The sequence below is a fragment of the Heliangelus exortis genome, chromosome 1 (genome assembly GCF_036169615.1).
Source record: "Heliangelus exortis chromosome 1, bHelExo1.hap1, whole genome shotgun sequence".
Lineage (NCBI taxonomy): Eukaryota > Metazoa > Chordata > Aves > Apodiformes > Trochilidae > Heliangelus > Heliangelus exortis.
The window spans coordinates 88,249,681-88,262,551 of record NC_092422.1 but is presented as its reverse complement, the minus strand read 5'-3'; the positions used below and the strand labels follow the sequence as shown (position 1 = coordinate 88,262,551).

Here is a 12,871-nt window from a genome sequence, read left to right as displayed (position 1 = left end):
TCTTACACTGCTAGTGCTTTAAAATGTTATTCTTTGCTTGAATTCCCTGTACTTCCTGAACAATGCCTTACATTTCCTTACTTTGTCAGTAAATAGATTAATGCATATAACTGTTTTAGAATAGATTTTTTCACTTCAATATGTTCAGCTTACAGCACAGTTCACAGTGTGCTTAAATCTCCAACATTATCTATGTAGATATTTGAGATTAAAATGTTATGAAAGTGTAAGTATCAATTACATACCTCATTTAAACATAACCAAACAAATTTGGACTGGGAATTTCTCCTACCCATGAGTAACACTAGTACTGAAAACCAACTACAACCCAACACACACTTTATGATACTTGAATTTGTTTGGCACATAATAGTTCCTTGTCAAAGTTAAAATGCAAAACCATTGCCACAGCACCAGAAAGCTGATTTTATGTCTGGTATAAAACAAAAATCATGTTATTTCCCCCTCAAGCGTGCTAGAAAAAGCAGGGCTGTCTAAAACCTTCATGTCACAGACAAGCATAGGGATGCAGCAATGCTAATGTGAAATACTTTACTGGAAGGATGACATACCATTCAGCTATAATTGACTGAAAATAAACATCAGGCATTTGGGGGGAAAAAAAAATCAGGAACCAGAGCTGCCATTTTCAATTGGAAAAAAAAAAAAAAAAAAAAAAAAGCCATTACATCCTACCTGAGTCAAGCGAGACTGTGTCTTTCTCCCATGAGGAAACAGAGATGTATGCCTCCACAGAGGAGGGGATAATGCACTTGAACACTGCTACATTGCCTCTCATGGCTTTCTGGTCCTCCACACGGACTGTATAGGGTTCCCGTAAAACTGAAAACAGAAGGAGAGGTTTTGTGAAACAAGTCATAATCACACATCCCATCCATTTCCTTGGTTAGCCTCTCAAGGTTCCCCCAGAAAGGTTATTCATGTTGTGAATTCTTCTGCCTTGGTAAATGACACTGTTCTGCAAATCTGATTCCAAATTAGGATGAAAGCTTTCGAATCTTTCTGTTTCCTCAAAAGCTGAATTTCACCATATTTCTGTGTTCTTACCCTACCTAATTCTGGGAGCAAGGAGAAAGACTTCTTACAGAACTGCATATTTATACGGGTAAGTGGTGTTATGTCTTCTGTCACTTGTCTAGTTTCTCATGCAATGCTTCCTATCACAAATTGTTTTCAATTCTATCGAAGGGTACAAAGTGTGTACAAGTACTGCTTGTGAATTTGACATCCAGAGGGTAGAAGAGAAGGTCAGTGTCACTCAGGATTTTCAAGAAGTGAGAACTGAAGGAGAAAATCAATGGGGGTGACAGCCAGAAAAAATGCAAGGTGTCTCAGAAACACAAAGAAATGACAGGAAGTAAGGTGAGAGCTCCATTCGATGGACCAGTTTTGAAAGAAATAGGTTCATGGTAAGAAAACAGAAATTATGATTCAGAGTTGTATTAAAAACAGTATGAGGGCACTTCGATCCAGGATACACTATGTCTAGCATATGGAAGAATTAATTTCCTGGTCAAAGAGAAAAAAGAACTCAATAAATCCTTCACACCAAACTAATATTTGTGGGATGAGATTCAGTTACATTGGGTAAGAGAAGGGAGAGAAGGAAAATCCTGGCACTGGAACAGTTCAATGAAGAATGAGGGGTACAAAATCCTCTGGGCAAGAGTAAAAGGAGAAGGTGGTAGAGCAGAGAAGAAAGGGATGTCATCTACCTCAAGAAGGGCAAGACAGGAAGGACAACAACATAGACTCTCCACAGTACCATAAGGTCAAAGTACAAAAAAAGAAATAATCATAACCATAGTTATATATCTTGAAGTGACAAATAGTTTCAGAGAAAATAAGGATGAATGCATTGAAAAATGACATGTGTGTCTGAGGCATGTATATGCCTGAGGGTAAAAGTTATAGGGAAGAACAACCACAGAGCAGCAGCATAACCAAGTCAGCAATGCTGAGCTACCAGATTACAGTGACATTTCTTAACTATGTATCCTGCCTACAAACATGCACCAAGCTCTACCAATTACATTTTACCACATTGAGTCTTGACTGAAGAATCAGTAAATCCTTTTACAATATTATTTCTATACACCAGGAGCACTGGATTTTCTAAATGTCAGCTCCACTTACGATGTATTTCAAGAAAAAAAGTCAGGGTACTGAACGGTAACTGTAGTTTTCACAAATGTAAACAGCACAAAGTCTTCACATCCAGTGCTACCACTGCAAAAAGGAAGGCTGCAGTACTTCATCCCAAACCAGACTATAGCAATATTATAGTGAGGAATTCTAACCAAAAGGAAATAAATTTAATTATAAAATATAGTTTTAAAATTCAAAACAAATCCCTCTTCTATGATAAGATATATACCACTAGCTTTTTAAAAAGTCAATAATTTTATTTTAAACAAAGATTCTTAGCCTCTATAAGTGCTGAACTGATATCATAAGCACCTTTAATGTAGCAACTTTACAACACTTGCTGCCTTATGATAAAGTAGCCCGCTAATCTTGTTCTACTTGGAGAGACTGGTTTAATTATTTCCTTGCTTTAAAAGTTTACATTATTGTGATTTCAGAAGCCCCTCAGTTATTTCCAGATTATATTTTCGCAAGTTCCCATTTATTTTCTTCAAATCCCATATCACCAAGCCATGAATTTATAAAAAAATTTCAGCCTTTTGTTAAAAAGATATAATCTTCCCTGCCATGATTGCACAGTTAAGTTTGAAGATGAAATAGCAAAATACACCATCTGGAACTGGCCTGGAAGAGGATGGGGTTGGGGTGTCTAGGTATGGGGTTTACAGTTTTTGAGGGCTTGGGGAAGGGTGTTGCATTATATCCAAAAACTACATGCAAACCCACAATTACAGTCACCTGTGAGCTGAAATACTTGTATCTGCCACTCCTGTTCTTGAGGAAACAGGTGAATGAGCTTTAAACTTCCTCAAGATGACTGTGAGAATGGGCAGTGGTATATTAATCTTTTTATGACTGTGCTGTGATTGGATGTTCCACTAGCTGCTTCTAGGAAGCAATAACTTGCATTCCTAGGAAATGCTATTGCTGTTGGAGGGCACTGGAAGGAGTAGGAGAAGGAGAACAAATTGATTAGAAAAGGCCTCCCAAAAAAATTGTATACAGATTTCAGACTAACAGAAATGTAACAGAAAGTAACACACAAATGAAATTGTGACTTCATATTTGTGGAACGCAGGCTTTGAACCTGAACAGAAAATACTCTTATTGCTATGCACTGAAGACTCACAAAAATTGTTCTTCCCTTTCACAGAGAATCAGGTCACATGAAAGAAGGAAATTTGTTTAACTTATCATCCAAACATTAAATTAACAGAGAAATTATATCTGCCCCAGTTTAGAAAGGACCAGGATGAAAATTGTCCATGATTACACTGACCTGAGATGTTCTGGGAGCCCACAGCATCTGCCAGGCTGTGGCTGTGGCAGGTACAGAAGGACAGGGAGGAAAATGGGGTAGAGGGGTAGTTGGGCCTATGAGGAATAGAAGGTGGGTCTGTTGACCAGAATGGACCAATCACAGTGGTTCTGCCAGTGGTACTCAGTATAAAATGGCTCCGCAGGGACCCCTCCCTCTGGGCTCTGTGGTTGGGTTGGAGTCTGTTTGTGTCATTGATGCCTACACAGGTCAGGAAATAATTATCACTTGTAGAGTGTGGGTTCCATATTGATATATTTGTATGTATTTTAAATTTACTGTCATCATTATAATTACTGCTACCTTAGACCTATTCTGGTGTTTGGATTTTTTTATTTTTTTTTTTACAGCCTTAAAGGCTCTCTCCTTAATTCCCCTTTCTCTCACCTGGTTATTGGCTAAACCCCTGACAGAATCATATGGAGAAATGAATGGATCGGGGCAAAAGGCTGAAAAGTAAATGAAAACGGGTAAAAGGTACATTTCTGACTTGGCAAAAGAAGTTGTTAGCTTATGAGTCAAGCAGCTACAGGCTACTGTGAAACCTTTTCTCCAGGTCCTTCAGTTTGTGGGGCTTACTTCTCAAGCAGAACAGGAAGATTTCTTTTGGGGTTCCATGGGTAGATGGGGCTATGCTGGGCAATGGGCATAAGTGGAGAAAACTGTGTTCAACCTTGAGAAGAGAAGACTTAGGGGAGACCTCATTAGGATGTTCCAATACCTAAAGGGGAGCTATAAAGAAGATAGACAGTCCCTATTTAGAAGGTCTCACATGGACAAGACAGGGGGTAATGGGCACAAGTTGCTCCTGGGGAGATTCCATTTGAAAGTAAGAAGAAAATCTTCCACTCTGAGGACAGTCAGACATTGGAATGGTCTCCCAGGGGAAGTGGTGGATTCCCTCACTTTGGAAAGTTTTAAGTCTAAGCTTGACAGGGTGCTGGGACATATATAAATAATAATATTAGAAGGGTTGGGCCAGATGATCCTTGAGGTCCCTTCCAACCTGACATTCTCTGATTCTCTGATTCTACAATATATGGATCCAGTCACCCGTATCATATGCCTTTACAATTGCATGAGGACCAGTTCAGAGCCTTAGCTAGAAATGGTGCATGTTTTAGTTTCCTCTACATAACCACATCAATTTATCTAAGAAATAGAAAAATTGGAGACTAATACTGGGAAAAAATCTTGGCCAAAACATGCTCAAAATTGAGATATATGAAGAAATCCACAAAGGACAAAAATATACAGTTCTCTCTAAATAGAATTCTGCCAGACTTGTCCACATTAAAGTAAAACCAAAAGCACAAAACGAAGAGCTGAGTTCTAAATGAAGTCATTTACCATGTATTTTTATGAAATCCTTGCTTTTTCAAACTTTTTTGATTTGTAGGTAACTAAGCATTTTCAGAAGCAGCATAGACAGTTATAGAAACTCCACATATATGTAACATTTTGACTTTTTTCTGCTAGTCCCACTTTTAAACCCATTTTCCTAGGCTAAGATTTAATGCCATTAATTTAGTGGAAACCTGTTCTTTATTCCTGCCTTCTAATTGTCTAAAAATTGATGTCAATGTACCATTAAGAAGAGAATACATTATCTTATTTTAAAAGTCACAGACAAGGCTACTTGCTAACTGTTCACAGCCATCTCTCCTCCTCCTCTGAAGGCAAATCCCCAAAGGAAAGAGACTCCTATGCAGAGAAAAGACCAACATAGCTCCACCAGCAAGAAAGTTATAAGAATATGCATTAGGCAAGGGTCAGCTCCCACATTAGCTTCTGTTTGTTTGTTTGAATATTTGGATTAACTGAAGTGGGTGACAAAACTTCCAAAAAAACTATCCAGTCATGTTTGTGTATCGTAACAAAAGGATTGATTTTGATTCCAGTCTAATTCTCCACTGGATGACCCAGTCTGCACATAGTCAGTATAGAAAACAGATGCAAAGCCATTATGTTAATTTGCATTTTTTAGTTTAAAGAGAAAATACTGCCTATGGACCAACATCACTTTCTGAATTCTTACCCATGACATAAGTTTCTCTCTCAAAACAAAGCACAATTGAATATAAACCAATGAGAAGGCATGTGATTAGGCAAGCATTCCTCTTTTCTTCCAGCCCCTCTACAAAATCTGAAGACTGCATCTTTTTCTTTTACAACTCTTTTAATAAATAAGCATGGTCTGATTAATGATTACATTATTAGTACATTTTTCCTGTGCTAGTGCAAAAAAATCAACCTGTAATGAACTTTGGAAAACTAGCTTTTCACCACCACCAAAAAAGAAATCAAGTTAAGGAAGAAAAGGAATAACCTGCTACTTTATTTAATCTTATGAGTTCAGAGGCTATACTTCTGACCAATTCCCTTTCATTCATAGCTGCTGTTACTGTTTCTGAAACACCCAGTTTTCCTCCCTCCCCAAGCCCATTGGAACCCAATAAAAGACTGTACTTACCAGCCTTAATGTGAACATCCTGACTTCTGATTTTCCCTGAAGGATTTTCAGCTGTGCAATAGTAAGTGTTATCATGGATTAAGTTATTAAAGCTTGAAGGAGGGAAGGGGAAAATTTGGAGAGTGCCATTGGGGTGGACGTGGCGGATCCCTGGGACATCGTAGATCTCCTCACCCGTAGCTAGGTACCATCTGAGCGTCACAGGGGGGATCCCTGCTGCTGGACAGGGTACCAATGTCCCTGTGGTGCTAGCAAACACTACCTCTTGCAGAGATGCATTGACAAAATATAGACTGGCATGTAGATCTTCACTGAAAACTGAAAGACAAAAAAAGAAAAAGAAGAGGCCTTGAAAACCTGCGAAATTTCAGCTACTCACAAAACAATTTGACTGTTACTTGCCACAAAATCAAAGTCAATGTCTAGAGAAGGTAATAAAAATATCTGAATCCTAACGTAAGCCCTAAGAAAATGTTTCTCATTTTGGAAGAAAACAGGTTAAACACGCTAACATCCAAAATTAACATGAGAAATCCCTATCTTTGTAATGTAAACTGAAATAGATCTGACCACTTTTGCATTTGCCGACGCAGCATCCTCTATAAGGCAAGCAAAAATCCAGCAATAATCTACTTTCTTCAAATTACTAGCAACTAAATTTCTGTATGGAACACAGGCAATTTCTTTTGGCATTCTAAAAGTTGGCTTTACCATCTTTTAATGGCAAAATTATTTATAAATTAATAAAAAACATCCCCATAATTCCTTAGTTATAATGCATACCTACACTTATAGAAACACAACTTAAACATAGAATTTGTTCAGATCTTTCTAACAGAGACCTATAAATCTATGTACAAAACACACATAGTAATTTTGGTTCTGTAATCCATGTGACTGTGGTCCTTCTCCCATCCTTAAACCACAGATTCTGTAACACTGAATGAAGTCAGTTATTGGTCAGAGCACAGAGATTCTGTTGTCCTGCAGAAATGACTTGCAACCCAATGCTAAGTCATGAAGTGCCTTGTCTGCCTCCTCTGCTTAGTCTTATGGTAACTTGGAGCACAAAGTGGACTGTTTTTTTCTTCTCTCTTTTGATATCTTGAGGAGATATAAGGTGGGAAGATAATTCTCTTCCATGTATCCTCTTAATATTTACCATCAGGAAACACCACCTCAAAAGAGAGTGGAACTGCCTCTGAAATCCCCAGGAAGAAAAAAGAGAGACCCTCCTACAGCAACAGGGAAAGATGTCTGACATGTGGGAAGCAGCCAGATAAATGGCAATTACAGAGCAGGATGAAAGACACTTGGAGTTGTTTTTGTGTTGTTGTTTTTTTTTAAAAAGACATTTCAAGCACTGGAGCTGGTAAGTCCCTGCATACTGATGAGACAGGTGGTAGACTAAAATAGAATAGAATAAAGCCCCTTGCAAGAAACAAATCCTACCAAGTTGGCTGAGCCATAGGAGAAACTTGGGTATCTGGAAAGCAAAAATAGGCATAATAGGACTGAGCATAGGAAGAAGCAGGGCTGAATAAGATGATGCCACTTTTACATAATCACAGTTCTAATTACAGTCGTACTCTGAAGCAGAGAACAGTATTGTTGGTAACATAATAGAGAACTAAAAAAAAAAAAATAAATTGGCATTGTTTATCTGCTGTACAAGCTATTCTCTACAAACACAAATGAAACAATCAACAGGGCATTTTAATTTCCATTGGCCAACAAGACATTCGTATGAAAGTAATAAATACAGTTCACATTTGCCAACTACTATTATGCTATACTGCTTCTTAAGAGACATTCACGTAAAAATGGTAGATTTGCTGGCTGAGAATAAAGAGGTGAATACCAAATTGCAAATGCCATAAAAACAGAGAATATCAGGAACTATGTTTGACACTTCCATAGAATCTAAGTTTCTAATCAAAATGCAGCACAGCTGAACTAGAGACTCATACTAGCAGCACATAACAATGAATTCTTCCAGCTGCTTTGTATCCCCTGTAGAAGCTTTCACTACTTTTGACAAACTTTCCATCCATCAGGCTATACAATAGTGCTTCATTTTAAAACAGCATCTGGTACACATTCATCTTAATGGCAGACAAACACACCAAGATCCCTGGAAAATAATTGCAGTACTAAAATACACACAGATATACACAATGCTGACAATCCACAGACATTTAGTGGTGGAAAAAAATGTCTAAGCTTCTTGGATTCATTCAACAACAAAAATGGGATTTCAGAATCTTTTATTAAAAAGATATTTCTCTGCAGTATTCCATAGGAAGAAAGTGATTAGCTGAATAACAGAACAAGTGATATATCAAAACGTAATTGAAACTGAGACAAGCCAAAGATGATATGTAATTATATGTTGCTTAATGGTAAAATATGATCCAACTACACACTATATTTTATAGTAAATAGAAGCAAACTCAAACTAAAAGTTGCAAGGCAGAGTGGTAGGGAAAGTAGATGAAAGATGTAGCTGTGAAACTGCCTAAAATGTTATTCTGAAAACAGAGCTTTTGAAGTATTTTGTCTTCAGAACCATGGCTAAAATTGTGAGGGCCCAAGAAAACAGGCACTGACCTTTCCCTACAGCCTACTCAGCAGGAATGGACCTCTAGAACACCTCTAATCCTGACCTGAAATGTCTTGCAGTTGAGTCTGACTACACTTGGCCGGAACAGAGATAATATCACCATTTGCAGAGAGATGACATCATTTATCAGTCCAAGAGAAGGAAAGTCAAAGAGGCAAACAAGAGGAAGCCTGCACTTCAGCAGCATTCAGTGGACACCCAAGCTGGAACAAGGCACCTACAAGCACTTCAGGGCAATGTGTGGTTAAAGGAGCACAGAACAGTCTGTCAGATCAATAGACACAGGAAAAGTGACACTTCTTGAATCTCGGAAGATTATTTTACTCATATAACAAGAATGAGATGAAGGGAGGAAAGGGAAGAAGGGGTGGAAGGTGGGAAATGGGAGGGAAAGGGGATTTTTTTTGCAAATTTCATCAAAATTCCTTAGATTCAACCACTTGAAGTGCTAAGGGGAACTGACAAGGTATAATAGTGAAGGAAATCTCTCATGCTTTTCGGGGAAGACAGCACTGCCGCATGGTGCCTAGCAAAGTGCTGAATATGTCAGCCAGATACAAAATTTCTTTTAGTACTTGAGAAATTTCTTGTCAAGTAAACTGGCTAATCTCATGACAAGCTGCTTGGTGGGGCTATAAGTTGATTACACTCAGAAACAAGAAGTGAGATAGAGAACTGTACAGCCAGTCTGAGCAGATGTGACCAGACTGGATAGAAATGAGTATAGATCTAGGCTGGGCTTTGCATTTGCTATACCTGTACCAATTGGCATAGCTAAGAGTGAAACCACTTTTTTGGTTTGTACAGAGGTGACCTTTACTCTCCTCTGATATGTCACCCTTTGCTCCAGGTCTCCAGAGTGCTGCAGCTCCAACTTATATACACACTGTGCACTTGAAAGTCTTCTATAAGGGCCTAGCAAAGTACCACTTCTGATATTTCTGCCTATAAGGGTGTAATTTGTCAAGGCTTATATTACACAAGACAAAACAGGCTGGAAATGGTGCTGCACAACCTTCCTTTTTAATGGGCAGAAGGTGGTGTCACTAAGACATGAGACAAGGTGCTACATTTAAGCTTCCATACTGATGGCTTGGGCTTGGGCTTGCTCTGTGTAGGATAGCGTGTCCTGGAGGGGTCAGCATCAAGGAGATGAAAGAAGATATGCAAAAGCAAACCTTAAAATTATCTGTCCAAGGGAGATCCTCCTCTCCCCTTCCTCTGTCACTCTCCATGTTCCCATTCAGACTGCTTCACCTTTAAGAGCCTTTACCATAGTGACTTTAAAAGTGAAAAATTTGATGGAATTTTCACGTTACATGAGAGGAATTTGTACCATTTCAACTCAGTGCCAGAATGAAATGCAGGGACTTGGTGCTGTGCATTTCTTTTTCATCATGTTTTCTTTCATGCTATAGTAAGCTTAAATAACACATTTGTGATTTTTGAAGCTAGCTTTCTGTGCTTCACAATTTTCTAAAGGCCTCTTTCTATGTTCTGCAATTGACCACTTAAGGCCCCAGTTTTCAGTTTCTGAAAACACCAAAGTATCTTTGAACAACACACAACTCAACATATTAAAAAAATATTAATGTCTCTGAACAATTAATTGATACTTAACTTTAAATTACCTTTCCCCATCCTTTTCAAAGTCTAAATATTATTCCTGTAATACTTATGCAAGGGGAAAGTTTATTCCTGAAATGAATAACAATTTCAAAATAAAGGGGAAATTATTTTTCATTCCTTTGATTTACCAAATCCACCATGAAATATTTATACAGATAAAATAAAAGATATGAATCAAAGTGAAAGTCTGGAGCAAAGAGACCACTGAGATTATTTAGAAAAATTAAAATCAAAGCAGAAAAGATAAATTATGTAATTAAGCTGTGTACTGCTCTCTTGCATTACAGTGAGTTTTTAGCAACAGCCTCAACAGTCTTACAGTGTAATGTCAAGTTTGCCACAGCCCTGGACATTAATATTCCTCAGTGACACTGTGATTGATAAACTGGCCAGCAATCAAGTTTTTTCTTTAGATTTAATAGACCATACAAGGTGTCAGTTTACAATTTAATAATTTCCCACTGTTAAATACTAGCAATGTCAACACAAGAAAGCTAGAAGCCAAACTGAGGACTAGAATAAAAACAAATACACACACATCCCCCCAAAAAACCCAACAAAACAAAACAAACCACAAAAAAAAAAAAAACCAAAGACCCACAAAAAATAAAAAGTGACTAGGAACCAACATAGTCTCATCAATGCATCAAGCTCCAAAATTTAACAAAATATTAAGAGTCTGTGTGCCTTCTGGAGAATGCCTTTCCCTGAAAGATCTCAGGCATTGTGCCTAGGTTAGGAGACCAGCTTTTTTGAGCCTCCTGCAGAGCTAAAGGAAAACAAATTATTATTTATATTATATTATATTACATTACATTATATTATATATTATTCTTCCTTTGAACACTTTTGCATCTTTTTTTATTTAAAACTATGAAAAAATTATGCACATCTACAAAAAACTATTCCACTTGGCACTACTCAAATATGCATTTGCTTTTTAGATGTTCAGCTTCTCTCTGAAATTATGGGACTCAAATATAACAAAACAAATTGAAAAAATTTAAAGAATAACATTTAAGGCTCATATCCACATGGTCAGTGAAAAATACTGAAATCCACAGTAGCAGAGGAAAATAAAATCTTGATTAGTCACTATAAGCTAAAAGATAAATGCTTTATAAAACTATTTAATGGAATCTATGTAAAAAGCAATAAAAAAAACCCTCGAAACCTTTTTAAGAAAATGGTTGAAGACAAGTAAACAATAAATTATGTTTAAGGAAACTGAATTAACAGGATCATACTGCAAGTTAATTACCCTGTCAACATCCAAACAATATAGTAAGCTAAGATAACCTTTTTGCATAAACACAGACAGAGAGCTGATAAATGAAACATTTCAGAGTGCATTACTGTGCCTTTCAAATCAGTATTAGAAGCATTACAAATGCAATCACAAATATGCATATTACTCAGTGCAGAACCCAGCCAAAGAAAGACAGTCTGGGTGGGTGGTAGGGTGCAATGGTAGCGAGCTATGTCACTATTTAGGATTAATTTAAATTTTTTTTCCAAGAATCAACAATGTATCACCATGACTGAGATTTAAAAAAAAAAAGAAAGAATAATCTTTTTCTCCTTTCCTCCAATACATCTCCCCTTGTCAAATAAAAAAAGTTTTAAAAAAAGAAAAAACAAAGCCTTTATTTCAGAAGTAAAAAAACTGATTAGACACCTACAAACAATAATGTTGTAATCACAACTCAGTTATCAAATAACAGGCTATACAAAGTGACCTAGAGAAATTACTTCAGCTATTGTGAAAAGATCAGAGTGATGAGGCGTTACAATAATCCATCTGTGATCATGTCTCCCTCTAGGGGTTTTATCTAATGACGAACACATAAGGTTGACAAATATTATAAATTTTCTTAGAGCAGGGGTAACATGAATGCCCTTATACAATTCTGGCTTTCATTCTGATTGGAGAGGAATTTCATGTGCCTCTCTAAATCATTAAAGATTCAATGTTCCTGACTATGTGGGGGCAGGTCAGGCAAAACACAGCTCACAGAAGGAGTAAGCTTCAGGTAGAAGCAAGGTAAGTTTTTTTGAGAACAGAGAACTGGAAAATGGCACTTGATAAGGATGCTTTTACCAGACTCTAAATTAAGTCTCACTAAAACAATGAAGAAAACAATGATAAAGAAAAACTATGAAAGAATTCCAAAATCAACACAAAATAGCTTTAAGATGGAAAACAAATGCAACCTACTTGCACAAACCAATTTGAGATTGCAAATGTAATTAACAATGAGATGAGGACACTAAACTACTACACTGGTAAAAATAAATACAAAAGCACCAGTAAAACACCACTGCCTACAACACTTTTAAGTCAGCAGTGGAGTCAAGACAAAAACATTTGTTTGCTGTCACCCAGTTTGATCTGATTGATCAATGTTACTTTCTTGTAAACTGCAGAGAAAAGCAGAAAAAGTGACCAATATTCTGTCTGCAGTTGTCATCTCCCACAACAAGCAAGATAACTCTTCACTAGTCAGATTGCAGGTGTTCATGAGAACAATGGGCAGAAAACCCCTCTTCTGTTTCCTCCAGAAAAATATCTCTTTCAGCAGCAACTGCAGAAGCATCCACCGCTCTGACAAAACAATTTTTTCTGATGGTTCTTTCCTACGAAGCATCACTCCTAACA

At 37.3% G+C, this 12,871-nt stretch overlaps 1 protein-coding gene across 1 annotated transcript in view; it reads right to left on the bottom strand.

The window, feature by feature from the left end:
• The window catches only part of DSCAM (DS cell adhesion molecule), a 450,058-nt gene that overhangs the window by 379,796 nt on the left and 57,391 nt on the right, over positions 1-12,871 (bottom strand). The window contains exons 2-3 of the mRNA XM_071752599.1: positions 5,961-6,278; positions 697-843 (exon numbers count right to left, since the gene is read on the bottom strand). Of these exons, the coding sequence (XP_071608700.1) occupies positions 697-843; positions 5,961-6,278 (465 nt within the window). The remainder of the gene's footprint in view (positions 1-696; positions 844-5,960; positions 6,279-12,871) is intronic.